The 20732-nt window shown below is 38.3% G+C and overlaps 1 protein-coding gene across 1 annotated transcript; it reads left to right on the top strand.

Annotated features, from left to right (window-relative positions):
- Positions 1-8955: 8955 nt before the first annotated feature.
- On the top strand, positions 8956-19064 carry ndfip2 (Nedd4 family interacting protein 2). The gene is made up of 8 exons (XM_042512950.1): positions 8956-9158; positions 13703-13940; positions 14217-14347; positions 14810-14897; positions 15493-15617; positions 15709-15775; positions 15865-15971; positions 16051-19064. The coding sequence occupies exons 1-7, from the start codon at positions 9132-9134 to the stop codon at positions 15966-15968; spliced, it is 780 nt and encodes a 259-aa protein (XP_042368884.1). The 5' UTR covers positions 8956-9131; the 3' UTR covers positions 15969-15971; positions 16051-19064.
- The last annotated feature ends 1668 nt before the right edge of the window (positions 19065-20732 follow it).

Here is a 20732-nt window from a genome sequence, read left to right as displayed (position 1 = left end):
TATTCCTAAGTCTAACTAAAGTTCTCTGAAACTAAATGTAATTAGTGCAGTTCACCACAGTTTCCTGAGTTTCATCTACTTGCACTCAGTCATTATAGAAACTTCGAACTTCTATGAAAATGACCATCTTAAAAATACTCTTGTATCCAGCTCTGCTGGATGCGGTGGAATAATTTAAATCTCTCCGCTGCAATCTCTCTTGATTCATCAGCATCTCATGGCCAAAATAATGTCAGCCTATGTTATAAATTAATTACTTTTGAATGAAGGACATTATCACCTTTTTCTAGATTTTAAGACAGAATACGAGATGAAATCACTTGTCACGCTGCCACTTTTTCCAAGTACATATTCCCATTTCCTGTGTTCAGACATTATCAGCCTGTCCTCCCATTTGTCCCCCCCCCCCCCACGACATGAGCTCTTCTATTCCCTGGGCTCATTATGATCAGAACAAAGTGAGCGGTGGCTGCCAGGGAGAGGGGGAGTGTAGACACAAAAGTAGCTTTGTTTTAAATGTCGCCATATATCTCTGAAAAGGTGAACGAGTGTTTTATCATTCTGGTTGCAGGATTCTAATCAAATGTATTTAAGTCACGAAGTATGTGTCAGTGCTCTTTCACTGTGAACACTATGGGAACGAGAAACAAACGCAGTACGTCTAGAACACTGAATACAAGCAGCAAAATTGTGGGGGGTTTGTGGACAGAGGTTTGGTTTTTCTGACAAATCTATTGCACAATTTCTCACAAATTTTATGGACATTTTTTGATAAATTAAACACACATTGTCATGAATTTAATGCATATTTTCTGATAAATTGAATGCACATGTGCTGATTGATTTAATGCACATTTTCTGACAAATGTAAAACACTTTCTTACATATTTAATGCATATTTTCTCATACATTTAATGCATTTTTTCTAATTTAAAGCAAATTTTCTGACTAATTTAACGCATATTTTTGGATCAGAGCAATCAATCTGATCACATTAAAACCTACTTTTATTCATTACACCAAAACGCATGAATATATTTTGATTTATTGACTGTGAGTGAATAGTAAAATAAAAAATATTTTTGTGGACAAGTGGCTTTTGGGGTGTTTTCACAGCATGGTGACATGAAAAAAACAAAGCACCTCAAAGAATAACCTTGTATTTTCTGCCCTCTGCTGGGTACTTTAAGTACACACTGTATACAAACATGCAGTATACATGCATGGATTATATGCCCCCCCCCACAGATTCACACACCCACACACTCATCTGCAGACACACAGAGGCATGTACGTGTGATTAATGCTCTCCTTTTTCCTCCTTTCTTGCTAATTAGCAGCTGCTTGTATCTCATACCGACGCTTATTTAAAAAGACATTTTATTTAGCCTGCGTCGATAGAGCAATAGACACCATAATTACACGTTTAATTACTCCATGTTTGTAATTTGTACTGTGCAGGGGCCAATTTTCATGGACAGAGTTTCTGCTTATTTATGCTTTTCAATTACACACGCACATGCGCACACACACACACACACACACACACACACACACACACACTCTCATAGTGTAACACTTGCTGACATTGTGTATATTATGATGAAACAAGTGCAAGCGTTTATCAATAATGCATTTAAGTCCACATTGTATATCTAATGGACATCAAAGTCTTCTTCTAGGCTTTTTAAATTATTTAATTTAAGTCAAAACTATGAGTTCTTAAATACTTGATGCCTTAAAAAGGAAAAAAAATCTCTTGGGCTGTATGGTCTCAACAGAGAGAAGTGCATCAACCCAGAGGTAAAAAAGTATAAACCAATTTTTACATATTTACAGATAAATATATGTCTTATGCACCACTGTATTTATGAATAAAATAATAATCTCCCTGGCAGCCATCGCTCACTTTGTTCTGATCATAATAATAATAATTCAAATCATTTCTAGTTAATAAAATCTTTGTTTTTTTGGCCTTTTTCTTAACACTTCAAGTCTCGTCTTTACCAGGAAAAAGTAAACTAATCGTGAACTTTTACTTTTACAAGCAATAAAATTGGACGCAGGCTGAGACCTCTGCTAGCCAATGCTTATGGTGCGTTGGCTATAATTTTCAAAGGCTGTCAAATACATGCTTCATACCTGCAAATGTTTCCTTTTCTTGGCTTGTTTTGTTCTTCACAACAAAACCTTATCCTGATCATTTCTGGCTCTCAAGGGAAGATCTGAAAAGATCTGAGTAGCGGCGGTGCCCATCATGGAATTTTAAATGGGACCTTAAGCTCATTTTCAGTTTCATACTTGTATTTAAGGTTTCTACTAGAACATTTTACGTTTACATTGTTCATATTCCAAAAAAGCCTATTTTCCTCAAACTGAATTCAGTGTCCTCAAACTTAATGTGGCTTTACAGCCTCAAAGCGGAGGTGACACGACAGTAGTGTAGTTTGTTTTTGCTTTTTACTTCTGGCTTTGGCCACTTTTTTTTAAGAAAACCTGGCCTTATAACATTATGTATGACAGAAGATCACAGTCAGAAATACTAAATTGATCCCTGAGGGGGACATTGTAGTTCATTAAAGTCACTCTGATCCCAATAGAATTATACAAAGTAGAAATAAGCAGCTGCACAAAGTATGTAAACATATAAAAAATTAAATACAAGTACAGTAATAATAAAAAACAACTAGCACTAGTGTGTAAATATTTTTTAAAAAATGTAAGTATGTATAATGTTCTGAGTATGTAAAGTGTGTAAAAATATAAAATAGAAATATAGTAATAATAAGAAACAATTAGTACCAGTATATGAATATTTTAAATTATAAGTATGTATGTATGAATGTGTAAAATGTGTAAATATATAAAACGATGTGCCTTATGCACAATGTAATGAATAAAACTAGTATGTCAAATTAGAAAAATAAAATATGGGTGTGATGCTATAATGTACAACAGATATGTAGGCTGCATGCGTAAGAAGAACAAATAGAATATATATAATATGTGTAACATGAAGCCTGAATCTACAAAATAAGGAAAAGCATAACAGGTCCGCTTTAAGCTCAGTGATTGAACGTTTCTTACTGAAATACTTTGTTCTGGTGATACAACTGAGAGAGCTAAAGCTGATTCAGGCCATAGAAGTTGTCAAACTGTGAGTCATGTAACACTGACAATGGGAAAAATGAATGGGACTTTTGCAAAGTGGACTCTTTCCTTTTTGTGAGGGTGGAAATAAATGTTGGTAGAAAAAAAACAAAACTCTCCCAGTTTTCTTTCCCTTTTCAACCCCTCTTTCCACCCTTAACAAGTTTCATACAGTCTCTTACTACAAGCATTTCTTTATGCTGCAGACTGAAATAGGATCCTCTCTGTAACAATGTATATGTGGCATTTTGCAAATCCTCTACATCGCCTTCCCCTAATGCAATTTTCCACACACAAAAAAAAGTAAACTGCCTCAAAATACACTGCAGCAAGCTAATTAAATTGCTGCCTGTATCCTTACAAAACTAACAGATGTCTTCTCCTGTAATACACGATCCCATCAGCCTCGAACAAAACACTCACCTCCAGTCAAATAGCAAAGCTTTTCACCGCATAAGAATGAGTTTGCCTCACTGAAAAGCTGCAGCATCTGACAGAGACACCCACTGTTTCTTTATATAACACCTTTTTGCAGCACCTATTTACCTTGAAATGATGTTGCCAAGTAACAACATCCTGATTGTGTGGTGTGTGTGGGTGTGTGCATGAGTGGGTGTCTTCTTAAAGGGGGGTGTGTGTGTGTGTGTGTGTGTGTGTGATTGTGTCAGTGATGGATGTTGTGAAGTGCCATTATGGGCTCTAAAAGTGGGGTTCGAACAGCAGCTGGGCAAATGACTTCAACTCCTCTTTACTCCCATGCAGCTCTGCAGGCAGGAACTCATCTATCACTGCTGCACATTAATCCTTAATGTTGCTAATGCCTGCTGACGGGCAAAGGGCAAAACACTTTATGATGCAGCATGTTGCACCTTTTTTTTCATTCATCACACCTCACGTCTTTTTCACATTTATTTTCTAACCTCTTTCGCCCTCTCCTTCCCTCTCTGTCTCAGCGTGAGCTGCTTAACTGATACATGTACTACAGTAATCCTCTTCTTAGCCAACGGGATTAATATTTAATTCAAGGAGAGCCTTTTATCAATACCTCGCTGTGTTTTCTCTGTTTAGGGTGGCTTCACCCAGCTTTTGGCCAAATTGAAGGAGTGGTAAGTGTATTAATGCGATAGATTGGGCTGATAGGAGTTTAAGAACATCGTCTAATCACATTCTGGAGTCCTTTCACAACAGTGGCGCCCACAGAAATGCTTCTATCGGGCTGGCCAGATGGGGCCACTAAAAACCTTGAAAACCAAAAGCCATAATTGCATTTAGGATATTATTCAATTATGCTGTTTTGATATCAACATATCCTCATATAATGGTTCATATAGCATCCCACAAATTACCACAGATATTGTTACATACTCAACAAAGGATCAGTATCAGGCCCGATCAACACATTTTTTAACTGATCTGGATCGGCTATTTGAGCACACACCCCATCGAATCCTTTGTTTACATCAGCCGTCACACAGGTGTCATATATTCAGGTTCTAATGTAATGCTGCTACTCCAATAAATAGAAACTGATTTTTTCATGTTTAATTGAAGCTGCTTTAATGGAATTGACATTTTTAGTGAACTAGTATATATATATATATATATATGTACTAAGTGGAATTGTGATGAGAGCCATATAAAAATATTTTTAGTTTGTTTACTTTTTTATTTTTGTGAAAATAAAATAAACAGCCCTTAGAAACTGTTTGGATGCAGACATTGTTCTCTTGTATTGCATTGCAGAGATATTAAACTATTGAGCATGTAAACTGGATTGATAAATGCACATATTGGTTTGGGACTCGAAATCAGCAGATACTCAATATCAAATCTCTCAGATTGGGATTGGGGGCAAATTTTTTTTTTTTTTATTTATGTAAAGGCTAGTTGAAAACTAAGTCAATGTGGACAGTTACAGAATTGCATACTGATATACTTTGGTTTCTTATTTTACAGTTAATTATCTGATAAATATATAATAGTACAGTTATTATTTTGAGTTCCACAACAATCCTGTATTATGTATCTGTTTAATGTGTTAGGCAATTCATTGTTGTTCAAATAAACTTGTGCTTTTCCTTAAAAAGACAAACATACAGATTTACTTTGAAGGAGTACGTTGATTAAGAACAAAACACTTATTGGGAACAAGCCTTCTTATGTTTAGGGGAGACTCGTGGGTACCCATAGAACCTACTTTCATTTAAATATCTTGAGGTGAAAGTCATTCAGGGCACGCCCTTGAAAATGGCCATGCCAGTCGTTCCCTTGATAAAAAATTAGCCTGAATTTGGAGTGCTTATTAGAACCCTTTCTAACAATGTCAACACGCTTGGAACCGATGGATGCCTTATGTTGCCTAGTTTCACAGGATACAACTACTTTGGCTAAGTGTAAAACAATAGTGCGTCATTACCAATGAAATACAGTCAAGTGGGACAGCAATGGTATCACGGTGGCCATGGCCCCAAGGCCCCAAGGCCCCCCTTTATGAGCACCACTGCTTTCAAAAAAGTATCTGCACTGCTTTAGTTTAATAGGGAGCATATATCAACATCTTGTTTAAAAAAAAAAAAAAAAAAAAGGGAGACGGGGCACTGGGGGTAAAAATGGTGTTTGAAGGAAAAAAAACAAAAATGCACCAAAACAATCTATGAGCAATTCATCACAGCAACATTTCTCTTCTAAAGGCAAAACACAGCTATCAGGGCTTTCTACAGGTTTTATATCGTTCTACAAACCATAAGTGTCCATTTAAAGTCAATGGTTTCTGAACCTCTTTGTACTTCATCCTTGAAACTCCAGTACTTGTATTCATAAACGTACCAAGAGCCTATTATGCACTGATCCACTGCAATGTTGATCCAGGATTAGCCCAGAGGCACAAACACATGACAGAGTAAACTTCAGAATGAGGTAAAGACACAAACCTGCCTCACATATACACAAATTTAAATGACAAATCTTTGACACCACAAGCAAAACAAAGCAACAAACACACACGAGCAAGCAAAGGTATCTCCACTGTGAAATGGCTTAGTGTTATTTCCTTTTGACAGTGAGCTGTTAATGTTGGCAACTTATTGCAGAATGCAATCCGCCCCCCCCCAATATGCTCACAACCTAGAGCAAAACCATGAAATCCATCTTATTCTCTGCAGGAGGGGTTTTTTTTAAGAGCTCAGGGGGTTCAAGACCTGTTTGTTTCCATGGTGTTACAAATGCAGAGGACAGATTTCTGGGTTACTTAAAAAAGGATCGCCACGGGGCTTTACAGTAAGAGATCCTCTAGGTGACAGGCTGCACGCAAAACCCCGAAACTTCAAACTGTCAAAAAGAGTTACACTACCAGTTTAAAAAGTTTTCAGAAGAGAACTATGAGTACTACATGGGTTTGACTTTTAAAGGTTGTTGCATGAATTTCATAAAAGCCGGGGCACAACGTTTTGTTTCCACTTTTTTAACATCAGAGACAGGGATACCATCTGCTTTTAATTCTTATGAATTCCTCTGTTTATTTATCTTTTTTAAAAAAAATATTTCTTCATTCTAAAGATACATACAGTAGTCTGCAGTAATTGCAGTAGTCTCACTTTAAGGCTTTCAAGTACAATAACAGAGTAGCTAACACCAGCTTTATATACACAATGTCAAAGAGTCTAAAGAGTGCAGAGATGTGTCCTTTCGTCTTTCATTCAAGGCCAGATTTCCTCTGTGCTACAACATGAGTTACGGCCTTCAAGTCTCGCTTAAGCCAACAGGCCGACTGCCAAACTTTTCTATGTGGCCTATTTCTGCTGCTACCTTTAATAATTAACAAGAAAAAGAGCTACACCAGGCTTTAAAATGTGGATCACTTACAGTTATTATGGCATTATTTACATTTTTGTGACACGCAGCAAATGGCTCTAAAAAATTGCAGCATGTAAAATGTTGATGATATGACACATCATGGTAGCAGCTCGAGGTGGTGGAGTGATATAAGTGGGCTTTGGCTCCACCCAGTGGCCCAATTATTCACAATTCCTGTGTGCATTTGCGTCATCATGGTCTCTCAATCCCCCGTGAACAACCCCGATGGTCAGGTTAGCCAGAGCCAACACTAAAACCAGAAGTAAGGGGAGTCTGACTTCAAAATAAGACATAAATCTGTCAATTATTGTTCAAAGCAGATTACAAAAAAATCACAATTATATTTAAACTGTGACGTACGCTCCCAAATTATAAGATTTTAACAGTATGCAAAACACATTCACAGGGAAATCCAACGTATGAGTTAGATGCGCAAGTACGAGACACTTCATTTAGAAGCATCAGTGGAAAGTAAAAAAGTACATTTACTCAAATATTATACTTAGGTAAAGTTATGAAGTAGGACTCTTTGTGTTTTACTTGAGCATTTCCATGTTAAGCTACTTTCTACTTTACTCATTTTCTAGTAAAATATTCCAGTATAAAGTAAAGTATGGATTTATGCTAAATATTATACAACTTAATTCAATGGCACTGTAAATATGAACTTACTTTGGAAGATTTTACATTCAAAAAATATGATGCAATGCCAAGAGTATATCAATTAGTTGGCTATAAAATAATCAAGCAAGGTGTTAACAAAAATGTGTCATGATATAGTATATTTAATAACATAGCCATAACACTCTTAGAGAATACTTGTTGTCATTATTGTAGTTATTGTTATCATTATATGAAATATTATTAATTTATCCTTTTGTTTGTCTTTTGCTTTGTTTTTTGTAGTTTTTCCTGTTTTCTTGTTTATTTGTTGCAATTATTATTGTCATCATTGTTTTCATTGTTATGATTTATACTTTTCTTTTGTTGTTGTTATTCCTGTTGTTTTCTTTCCTATTTGTCCTGGATCGGAAATTATACATTTGTTTTATTTTATGATGTAGTGTTTACTTGTGCGGACCCCAAGCAGTTGCTATCCTGGTAGTGGGTAATGGGGATCCAAATGAATAAATAAATTAATATAAATTAACTACTTTTTTTTTGTTTTGTTAGAGAGCTCCTTGGCAGAGCTCCTGGAGATCAAAAGTTATGACAAGTGCACGCAGAATCTAATGACTCTACAACAACTGACTGAATGCAGTTCTTGGTTGTCTCACTGTTTAAACTATCAGCCAGCCTAAAACAAATTTCCCCTCATCCTTTCGCCATTACATTGTCTCGCAGACAGTGTAATTGCACTAGATGCAAATTCTTAAAAAATTAATACAATAAGATAATAAATAAATTAATAAACAGACTACCTTAACCTCACAGTTACACACCTGTAGCTTCATAACTGTTCAACAGTAATTCGGCTAAACTCAACAATAGTTATAAAAGTGAACTTCTGTTGCCAGTGCAAACAATATATTGTGGATTTAGGGATATTTGCATTTTATAAAAAATAAATAAATAAATAAATAATCTGCTGACTGCTGACTGGCTGAAAAGTGCCTTCATAGAAATGTAGTGGTGTCAAAAGTACAATATTTGTCTTTCAAATGTAGTGGAGTCAAAGTAATAATTTTCCAAAATAATGATTACAGCTAATATTAAAAATAATAATGGTACTCAAGCAAAGTACAGATACTAAGTCTAGTACTTCTAGTCTAGCCTAGCCTGCTTCGTTTCTGTCCACCACCGGTTATCACTATGTTATTGATTATTACTTAGTTATTATTGTGTTAATTTTAACAAATGTCGCATAACAGTGTAATATTTTATTTTGAAATATCCGGTCGGAAGTACCAGATATCTTGAGTACGCTGACTGTTGCTCAACGTTTCACTAACAACGGTGTTTTTCTGAGCGAGTGCACTGAGGATTGCAGCCATTGCTGTCATCGGGCTGTATCCTGTTGTTTGAGAGAAGTATCTGCTGTCCGTAACACACAGTTAGGAGCTTAAAACAACTCAGATCTCTCCTCCGGTTGTCTCGGCTGGCTCGCTTGCCAGCTGAATCTCGTCGGGATGGACCCAGCAAGCCGATACCAAGTGGTGAGTGTGGACAGATGAGATCCAAACACCGTCTGATAGCTCAGCCTGCCCGTCACAGGAAACAAGGCCCTGCTAGAATTAAAGCTTTGCTATCATTAGTTTTTGACTACTCAACTTGAAGAATCTCTAATCTATTGTGTAGACATGAAAGCAAAATCTATTAATTTTCTTATGATTTGTTACTTCTGTTGTATTTTGCCTTCATTTATTTCCTGGAAATGTTTTGACAGTTAGCCTCTAAAAGCACTTCCGCATTGGCTAGGCTAACGCTAGCTAGCCAGCCAAGATTAATTTTGCAACGTTAGGCCTCATAAAACCGTGTTACACACTTAATACACTTTTTAATGGATACAATTACTTAATAATTAGAAAAACCATGAAGTTACACGACAAGCTAACACAAGTGTAAAGAAGCTTAGCTAAAGTTAGCATGGGGAATAAGTAGCTGGCTCATATTAAATGTAATTATATAGGGATTTTTTAGGTACTTCGCTAGGTAATATTAGCAAACACCATGGTTAAGTATTCAAGTCCAAAGGGCTAAAAAGAGTAATGTCAAGAGAAATATACTAACTAATAACTTAATTATTAACTCTCAAGGTATGACTATACCAAGCAGTCATTACATTAAATTCAGTGTGTTACTGAAGCTAAATTAAATTGTTTTTCCATCACAAAAAGCAGTTTCACTAAGTTTTAAAAAACTGTCCACCTCACAGAGTGGTGAATATTTGGGTTAACCAGCATTAAACGCTGTGTTTAATACTGTAAAAGTGTTATCGGGCATATTGAAGAAACAACAATGGCTGAGAAATTTTGGGTAACAGTACTGGTTACTTCGAGATAAAGTGCTCTTTGTGCTCTGATGCCTGTGGCTCTGGCTGTGTGAGTGATAATCCCACAGGATTCGGTCTGGGCCAAAGCAAACCAGTGTTGTGCTCTAACTTTTCAACCCTGAACAAAGTGCTGATTTCAACAACAATCCAATAACACACATGAATCAACTTTTGAACAATGGATTCTCAAGGATCAACACACTCGGGCCACACTGCTAAAAGTTATCTGATGTTGTGGTTTGTAGAAAGCCCCATCTTCATCACATTAACATCCTTTTCATTCCTCCCGACATTTTGCCCTCAAGCTTTCTCATTCTTCTCGAAATAATACTTCTGCAAGTATGGCACACTGCTACTCTAAGCATGAGTTTTCGGTATATTTGGACACACGAGGAGGCTTGTGGCTATGTTGTTAAGATGTTATGTAATCCCCTGTGCGCGGGGGTGCGTTATGCTTTGTCCTTGATTCCGAGCCAGTCGTCAGCCACTCATTCACTGCCTTGCACATCGACCCAGGGCTGGTCGAGTGTTACAAGGTGGTATAAATCCAAGGGTTTTTTAACAGGTTTATCTGCACGGTGGTGGGGAAAATTCCATTTCAAGTGTGACTGTTACACTGGAACTGGAACAGTTTTTTTACATGGTAGTAGCTCATTGATCTCTCATGTTATTAGTCACCTGTGGCTTCTTGGTAATCAGTTTGACAGCAGCTGTTACGGAGGGTGTTTCCAAGTTTGCAGTGGTGTTTTTACAACAGCATGACCTACAACCTACTTGTAGACAAAACCAAAGCAAGCTCAACACCACAACCAAAACTGCCAACTCCATTTGACTGAAACATTATCGCGTTTGGTATATCAACACAATCAAGAACAACAACAGTATGCTGTTTCAACCTAACTTGGACACTGTGTTCCAGAAATCCGCTCAAACAGCCGTCACTTATCCTTTTCTCTTACGTTGTTCAGAAATTTGTGTCAGGGCTCTGAACAAGATGATCTTGCTCAGCCACTTTAAGATAGCATATGCTGATCTGTGGTTTACCAGCAGTGTAACACAGCAGTGGTTAACTGTTAATACTGGGTAACATAACAGTACACTTAAGATGAAATACCAGTAAATAAACCATAAAATGACATTATTATCCATGTTGCTGATTATTGACCTGATATTATAGGATTAAAAAACGAAAAAAAGTTGTATTTTATCAAGGTCAGCTTTGTCTCACTATGCAGGGATGATGTTTTTCTGCAGGCCAACCCCACAGCTAATGTTGTGCTGGCTCCCTCGTCAAACAACCTATGGGAGCACTTATGATACAAAGATGATACGGTTGCGTCGCCACAACCATGAGGCTGTAAAGTTTTGTTCGGCACGGTTCAGCGGGATGATGCTCTGTAGCCTCATTTAGCCACAAAATGTTAAAGTCTCTTCAGCCTGAGTTAACCAGACTTCCGAGCAAAAACGTCAAAAAAACGTCAAAAAAGCCCATTGGAACCGGAGGTGCTGAAATGGATTTACACAGTGCTGTCTGGGTTGACGTTAACTATCTCAAGGGCACCTTGATGAAAGTCTCGAGAGAAGCTGAGAAGCAAACCCTCCCTCACTTTGCCCACCCTGGTTTCCAGCCGCTCTGTAACCAACATGTTCCCCTCTGTAATTTCAGAGGGTGTTTGCCTCTTTGCTCTGGCGAAAATGAATGTAACCGACTCCCTGAGCTGTAGCGGGGACGCTCGTTAACTGATTACATGTGTATCTCTTTTCCAGAGACCTTCCTCCTGTGACATACCGATGTCATCTCACGTGTCTTAGTTTACAGCGTCAAACATTCTGCTGAGGGCAGATGGTGTTGCAAATGATGACATGTGTACCCTGGTAATATTATTCCAGCACACACTAAAATAGGAGTTTAAGTTGTAATTCTTCATTTTTAAATTCTGTGGCAACTTCCTAATAAATTCCACCTTGTGTTTTTTGCCAGCTGAACACTTAATGTGAAGCAGTGGCAGAAGGAATTATGCTGTTTGCATTAGTAGTAATGTAATACAGCTCTGTACAGTGTAAAGAGAGTGAGCAGTGAGCAGTAAAGCTGTCATCAGTGAAATGAAATGAAGCTGGTTTACATCCCTCACAGACAGGGTATCTGAATCCAGTGCAGGAATGGCGGACCCTGCCACTACAAGCAAAAACTACTATATAGAGAGGTAATTGCTGAATATAAATACACTGAATGGCTATTGCAGAAAAAATGCAGAGCATAAATAAGGTTTAATTTCATTGACATCTAAAGGAGTGTCATTTAAAACTGCTTATTAAGTGAAATTAAGCAGGGACAGACTATACAATTAATTGAAGTTGGCTTGTAACATGATAAATGGTCGATTAGGGAATGGCGGACCCTGCCATGATACGTAAAAACTACTATATATAAAGAGATAAAGAAAGAGATAAATACTGAATACACATACATTGAATGGCTATTGCTGAAAAATGTAGAGCATAAATAGGGTTTGATTGCACTGACAAAATACATATCAAGTCAAAATACATATCAAGTCAAGCAGAAATGGATGGTTATTTGTGGGATTTTGACTATCCTATGTATTGAAGATGTCATGTAAAATGAGAAATGGTTGATTGGGTAATGGCGGACCTTGCCACTACCGGTGTAACTATTAAATAGAGAGATATTTACTGAATGTAAAATCAATGAACGGCTATTGAAGAAAAATGCAGAGCATAAAATAGGGTTTGATTTAATGAACATTTTAAGGAGTGGTTGAGAGGGGAATGGCACTACCAGAAAAGCACTATATATAGAGAGGTAATTACTGAATATAAGTACATAGAATGGCTATTGCAGAAAAAAAGCCGACCATAAAAAGGGGTTTGATTTCATGAAAATATTAAGTGTTGCAACTTTAAAAATACATAATATGTTAAACTTAGCAGGAATAGAGTGTTATTTTTAGGATTTCATTATATTATGAATTTGAAAGGGCTTGTTATATGCTAAATGTTTGATTGATGTCATCATCGGCTGTCATTCTTGCATGTATGTAATAAAACAGAAGTTGATTGTTCTTTTGCCACATTATACCTGGGTTAAATCCCAGATAAATGTAAGACACTGGATGAATGTCTTTTGGCAGCGAGTATGATAACCAGAAACGGCTTCAGACAAAATCTCCAGCAAAGGACGACTTGACATCCAAGTGTTCTAATGAAGGAATTGACCTTCGTCTTAAAACTGTGATATGAATAATATGTAAAATACTGGGAACTGCCCCTCTAGTTATTCTGCTTGAAAATATCACTTTAAAAAAGGGAAAATAAACAAAGGGGGGAAAACCAGTTTTTCCTGACCCACATTTTGTGCTGACAAACAAAAACAGGTTGTGCAAACCTCATTTTGTTACATAATAACTACCTGATGTTGGTGCTGCTTTTAGAACACTGGCCTGATGTCTGACTATAAAATACTTGATTTAAATACACAGCTAAATAACAAGAATGACCATATTTTATGGTCCTCTTTACACAGTTGTACTTTCCTCAGCTTTAAAAAGCTGCCCAACAGAATATTCGAGATTGATGCCAGTTTTAGGAACTTGGCAGAGCATGAGCGTCCCCTCGAGCAGCCACACTTTATAGCTGACTGATCAGCTGATCTGATTCTTCTAACCCCCGTCTCATCCTCTCCTGCAGCTGCACAATGAGGATGACTCCTCAGAGGCCTCAACCAGCGAGCAGCAGCCATGCACTTCTGCCACAGCCCAGGCTGGAACGTCCAGCCAGGAGCAGAGTCAGGCCCAGGCCGGCCCCGCGCCTGCCGCAGCCGCAGCAGCAGCAGCAGAGGCGTCGGGATCAGGAACTCAGGGGGAGAGAGAGGTACCGCCACCTCCTTACGCCTCCATTGACTTGGGAGCAACTGCTGCAGCACCTGGTATGTATAAAGAGTCCTGTTTGATTTTCACTTAACCTAATCACTACTTTATATGCACATTTTCTTAGCTGCAGCTTGATTTTTCCAATGTGTGGTTGCATGCTGCCTGAAATAGCAGCAGCAGCAGTTTTGTGGTAACTTCTGGAGTGTCTTAACTCGTGAGTCAGTGTTGATTTCCATGACAGCATTACCACATTGCTGGCAGCTGCTCAGCTAGATACTGCACGCATTTTTCCCTTTATAACTGAGTCTTCTCCTTCTCTGTTGTTCCCAAAGAGACCAGTTTCCGAGGTGACTTCCCAGTGCCTCCGCCCTACAGCGTCGCCACCTCACTGCCCACATATGACGAAGCAGAGAAGGCCAAAGCGGCCGCCATGGCTACCTCCACTGTGGAGGTGATGCCACGGGTGAGCACCAACGCCCACACACACGTTTCTGTCAGTATTTCTCTTATAGATTCATCATCGTCCTTCCATTGAAGTACTATACATTGAAAATGGTGTTACAGATGATATTCGCAAGATATTCTTCTGATGTGTTGTCTTTTACTTGTAAGTATGGGTGGGGTTCATCTTAAAGCACTCAGCATCTAAACTCATCCACCCAACAGACATGTGCTAACAAAATAAATGGTATTAATTAGCCTCAGTCACACGCAAAAGTTGTGTTTTGCTTTACAACTCTCACCTGCGAAGCTACGTATTATGAACGAGTCATTAAGTTTAAGATTTAACTGAGCATTAATCAAGTGGCAACAGCATGAATGAAATGGCCTTTAGGGTGATGGAGGTTATCTGTGGACTTTATATAGCAGTTGTGTCTGTACACTTTTTACAAAGATTATATTGTTTGTGTGTGTTCGCGTTCAGGATGATGAGTTCCCTCCCAGAGATGATTTCAGTGACGCTGATCAGCTTCGAGTTGGGAACGATGGAATCTTCATGTTGGCCTTTTTCAGTAAGTACATCTCATGTCAACATTTTCAAAGCTTCTGTTAAAACATGACGGGGCTGAAGCCAGGACACGTCGCTTAACGTCTCGGCCAAAACGTTGCACTTGAATACATCACAAAGACTACAGCCTACAGCCAACTAACACATAAATTCCATGCCTGCGTGAGAGGAAATGGTCCTCCTTTATGTCTGTCAGTGGGTTTTACCATTTCTCTCAACCAGAAATGTATTTAAAAGAGCTTGTGACTAAAGACCCTATTTCCATTGGATCCCTCTAAAAACACAACGTTTTTCTCATTTCTGAAAAACAGCAGTTTTGGGGACGGGAGGTTTTTGCCTGACAGCAGCGATACACATATTATTTTATGTATTTATTTTTTAAATGATTGAAATTAAGTATTGAATGAAACTAGATTTCCAGTGCTTTCATTTTGAAAAATTCCTCAGGCATTTTCAAATTATAATATTGTGAAAATGCACATTAAATTGAATCCTGCTTTACTAATATGAATGCAGCAGAAGTGCCATGTTTTTTTTGTTTGTTTTTTGTTGTTGCTGTAAATCAAAATAACCAAGCGTCTTCCTGTTTGTCCCCCTAGTGGCCTTCCTGTTCAACTGGATTGGTTTCTGCCTGTCTTTCTGTCTGACCAACACCATCGCAGGACGCTACGGAGCAATCTGCGGCTTCGGCCTTTCCCTCATCAAGTGGATTCTTATCGTCAGGGTACGCGTGCACTGTTGTTTTAATATCACTGCTGAATTGAATGATAGCCTCCTCATGAAAAAACACTGAATGTGATGATCTGTGTGTGCAGTTCTCAGACTACTTCACTGGCTACTTTAACGGTCAGTACTGGCTCTGGTGGATCTTCCTGCTGCTCGGTGAGTATCTTTTTTTTTTTCATCTTGCATTAATGTGCTGACTGAAGTGGAGATCTCTGTTGTGACGTGGACCGTGCTCTCCTCTACAGGTCTGCTGCTGTTCTTCAGGGGTTTCGTTAACTATCTTAAAGTGCGCAACATGTCAGAGAATATGGCCACCTCCCACAGAACACGCCTCTTCTTCCTCTACTGATAGGTAAAGTCAAATCTCGAAATGAAAATCTAAAAAACACAAACTCTATATTGCTACGGGCTCTAATGATAAATTCCTACAGGTTTCCACACATCACCATTCCTTTCCAATGTGAAGTTCCCTCCCTCCCCCTCGAATGACCTGAGCAAGGAGCGTTGCAGTGAAGAGAGGAGACGGGGAAGGAATGAAGGAAAAGAACGAAGGGAGGAAAAAAGTGTTACCGGTCTCATTAAGCATAACGCGGCTCACTCTGAACTCCTGAACCGAGCCGAAAAAATAAGTCTTTGATGATCAGATCTCTTCCCCCGGCTTTGTTTTTCTTTTTCATTTTTCCTTTGATTCTCAACGCAGTGTGAATAAAAAAGTAGTCCCACGTATGTGTCATGGCTCTCAGGAGTAGGAGTGCTTTTGAGATGCACGACCTGAGCGCTTCCTGAGGCGAAATTCAGCCGACCAAAACGAGATATCCAATAGTTGAGGAGCTGCAGAAACAACTACATGAAAGCACAATAGAATTATTTTAATGAAACGATATCAATGAAATGTCTTAAATGTAGGAAAAGTTTCTCATTTGTTACGATATCGCTCTACCTGCGTAAACAAACGCCAGTGCTATCAGCTTATGTTTGACGGAGAAAACTTCTGTTTATGAACATCTGAAATTCTAAAGTACAAAATGTGCAGGACGTGGAAACCTGCTCCGAGCCTTTGATATTTAAATCTCGCCTCCAGCTTATGACGCAGTAAGAATTTCAAACTGCAGCCTGTTTGACGTATTGCACATTACAACACATCTCGAGCAGTTTTTAGCTTTGCCATTCCAGGTTTTTTAACTTCAGGGTGTTTTGAACAAGTCTTACTTTAACCGTGATGTAGCTTTTTTTCCTTTTTTTTTATGCGTAAATGTGTGGCACCGCCAAAGTCATCTACTTGAGTTGACATCCTGATATCTCAGCCTTACATATCACATATTCTGATGCTTTTAGTGTTTTTAAACCGACTTCCTGTTTCCTCTTTGCTTTGCAACCAGACATAAAGCTGAAGCTGTTGCTTAATGTCCAATTTTTTTTAAACAAATAAACCAGTTAAATTATGATCTTTGGGATCTTTTAACTAGCTGAAGTGGGAAACCAAACATTTTTATCTTTACTCTCTAAGTTACCAGTTATAAAAAAAAAGAGGAGAAAAATGGCCAAGTAGTCTACAAAAGTCAATAAAATCAGCAAACTCCCCAAAAATATAGTAAATACAGTAGATTGTAAACAGAAAAGATGAATCATCAGAAATCACTTCAATCATTTTTTCCCAATCAAGCCCTGATATTTGGGCCACTGTACATTGAATAGAGGATGGAAATAGCCAAGCAGTTAGTGAAAGTCCGTAAAATGTGCAAACTCACGCAAAATACAGTAAAAGATTGTGAACTGAACAGATAAATCACCAGAAATCACTTTCCCCTTATTTCTTTGCCTTTTACTGATAAGCGTCACGCTGACCTGACCTATGCAGTAAGGATGTCACGACATTCTTAGAGGAGGGCTATATTTTCTCTGTTTGAATCAAAGAAAAATGAAAAGCATCTGCCTAACTACCAAAACCAAAACTTAACCATCTGTCCATAACATCCTTGTCACCTTTTTTGAAGTTCAGTTTCTCACATCAGATCAGTAAAACATGCAACACACCTGCTTTTTTTTTTTCTTCCCTTACTCCAAACCAAGTACGTCTGGCAAAAAACAGTATGTGGAAGCTACTGAGGAGGCTCCTCGGAAATTCAGTGTTTTTAGGCCACACAGGCTGCTGTGGCACGATCGCAGCCCAAATGCAGGACTGTGTGGGACGTCATCTCCTGCTTTGGTGCTGATAATAAGCATTTTAGAAACAACTATTATGTGCCAGGCTTGAGTAAGCTCAATAAAAGAGTCGTATGCAATTTAGTTATCTGTGATGACCTACAGTAGTCGTGGATGTGAGGTCCCGTGATCATGGAATAGATGAATAGTTTAGTCATCAGAGATCAGGTTCGCTCCAGAGTCGTTCATTTTCGGATGAAGGTGCTCGTTAAACAAGCTGCACAGCGTGTTGCCAACAGAATTATTTTCCAGTAAATCAGAGTTCAATGCAATAAAAGCTCCTAAAATGTGACTGGTTCTGCATGTTGTGCATGATGTAGAGAAACCCAACACATGGATCTCTCTGGGATTTTTTGGGGTTTTCATGATTCGATTCAAATCTTCTTTTCTTGGAGCGAGAAGCTCTTGGTGATGTAACATAGCTCCAAGTAGAAAGGTGGTGAGAACACCTTTTATCATGTGATAAACTGAGAACAATACGTTGCCATTTCTGGTTGAGTGCGACAGTCGGGATGCTTTCCAGTGTGAGTGCAGTCGTCTATATAAGCTCGTGCGCCATGAAAACGGAGCCTGACTGGACAAAGAGAAACATGCTTCTTTTATTATTTTTGTCATCCAGATGAAATGTATATACCAGCTTATGCCAATTCATAATATTTGCACTTTGAAGAACTTCTGTACAGTATGATTTGTGAATCTGCTTAACTTGATGTGGTGGATACATAGAGAAAAGAGAAAAAAAAAGAGCCATTCAAGTTTTACAACTGGAATTCTTAATCAATCCCAAATGGAAAATTTGCCTTTTTGCACTTTTTATTTTTCAACAATAATATTGTTATTGTGTGTCTCGTTTCATCGCTTTCAGCCTAAACTGTGACAGCTTACGTATTGCCCTCCTTTTTCTATTTTAAATGCTTTTTTTTCCTTCTTTTTTTGACTGGTCATATCCAACTAAAGCCTCTTTTAGCAATATCAAAATCTTTCAGTGAATTAAAGCTCTGCTGCATGATTTATCCACCTGACTGAGTGGGGTAATATTAGGATTAATCTAGTACAGCTACATTTCTTTGTTTGTAAATAAATGAAGAAAAAATGAGACGGCAGCCAAACTTTTTTTTTTCTTTTTGTCCAAGATAATCCTCGTAACGTCCTCTTAAACAGTTGTTATGCATTAACTGTAACTGGAAATTGACAGATGATCTCTTGCAAAAATGCCAATAAAGTTCAAAAGCCTGCCGGTTAAGTTGTGTTGGGGTCTGTTTTCTTTTCCTTTTCTTAAAAATTTGAAGCCGTCTCAGTTTAACTCAGTGACAAAGAGGTGGCCATGGCTCGCCCCGCCAAAATAATTGGAGGCTTACATTGCTGTCTTTAAAGGGCTGTGATGTGCTTATTTTTTAAGCTACTGTGAAAGTAGTTGTATCTTGTGAAAATGAAATTAAAATTAGGCTAAATCTTGGCCAGCATTACTGTCTTTCAGCAGTTGAGACTCATTTTTGAAGTTAGTGAGAAGGTAATAACGCTTCAATGTTAAGCTGAATTTTGGCCATCATTACTGTCTTTAAGAGGTTGTAAGGCATCCATTGGTACCAACCATGCCATACTAGCTAGTCAGACACTCCAATATTTGGCTGAATACTTGACTGAACATTACTGTCTTGAAGAGGTTGTGTTATGCTCATTTTTTATCCTAATGCAGAAGTAATAATGCTCCAGACTTCTGCAAAAATTTTTACAACTAGCAGGAACATTTTTCAAAGTGGACCCTTGAACTCTCAGGTCGAGATATGTGAATGAAAATGGGTTCCTACAAATATCCCCTAAACTTGACCTGTTACCAGTTAATGTTTTGCTCCCTTTAAGCAATACACTCCTTCAAATTAAAACTGTATGTTTATGTCTTTTTTAAGAAAAGGACAAGTAGCCCATTTGAGCAATGAATCGCCTAACATGTAAAAACTTGTTTCAGATTGAACCAGAATCATTTTTGAGCTCAAACTTATAACTGTGCCAGATTTAGTCTGTGCAGATCAGATCATTTGTATGTTAACTGTAAAATAAGGAACCAAAACATATCACTGTGATTCTTAACTCTCCATATATATGGACGTTTTCAGCCTCTACTTCAACAGCATTAAAGACTTCCAAGAAATACAGTCATGGCTTTTGGTTGTGCCTCTCACACCACTGCTGCAACTCACATTCCAGCTCGTGCTTTATATCTGATGGATCCTCCTCACATTTAAGTCTGAGGCATAAACACTCAACTGTCTGTCACCCAGTCAATCATCAGGCTCATTTCCCGCTGCGGCGTCTTCGCTCTCTGCGTGAAACTGACCTTAAACCAGCTTCACTGCCCATTCTCCGTGGTATTATCTCCCCCGGCTTTCACTTCACAGTTCAATAAAGACGAAAATGTAATGTTCAAACGATAACTAGTTGAAGTAAAAAATGCCCTGAAAATCCATCCGTGCTCATCACCTTTATGGTGTGTGGGGCCACGTTTATTGTCCCACTGAGGACAAAGAAAAAGTTTCCCCTCGAGGAAAGTCATGTAGATGGAGAAGTGTAGCAGTAAATGTGTTGTATCAATAAGGCTTGAATGCTATTAAGAGAGCAATTACTCTGAATTATGACCAGATACCGACAAACTGAAGATACCCTGTACTTTGTGTGTCACGCTAAGCGGCGAATATTCACAGGCTAACAAAGTGAGATGGTGATCAGAGAAACTGTTCACATTGGACCCTGGCATACGAAGATTTTACAACATATTTTGCAAGCTCAGGCACAATTTTATTTTATTTATCTAACATTTTACGTGACGGGGGGGAAAATTTGGCAGTAATTTGGCAGAAATCTTCCCTCTGTGGTCAAAGCTAACAACAAACTTGGCAAGCAGCAAAAAATAAAA

This window comes from Plectropomus leopardus, chromosome 24 (genome assembly GCF_008729295.1).
Source record: "Plectropomus leopardus isolate mb chromosome 24, YSFRI_Pleo_2.0, whole genome shotgun sequence".
Lineage (NCBI taxonomy): Eukaryota > Metazoa > Chordata > Actinopteri > Perciformes > Serranidae > Plectropomus > Plectropomus leopardus.
The sequence above is the reverse complement of the archived record's forward strand: the minus strand, read 5'-3'. Positions and strand labels throughout refer to the sequence as shown.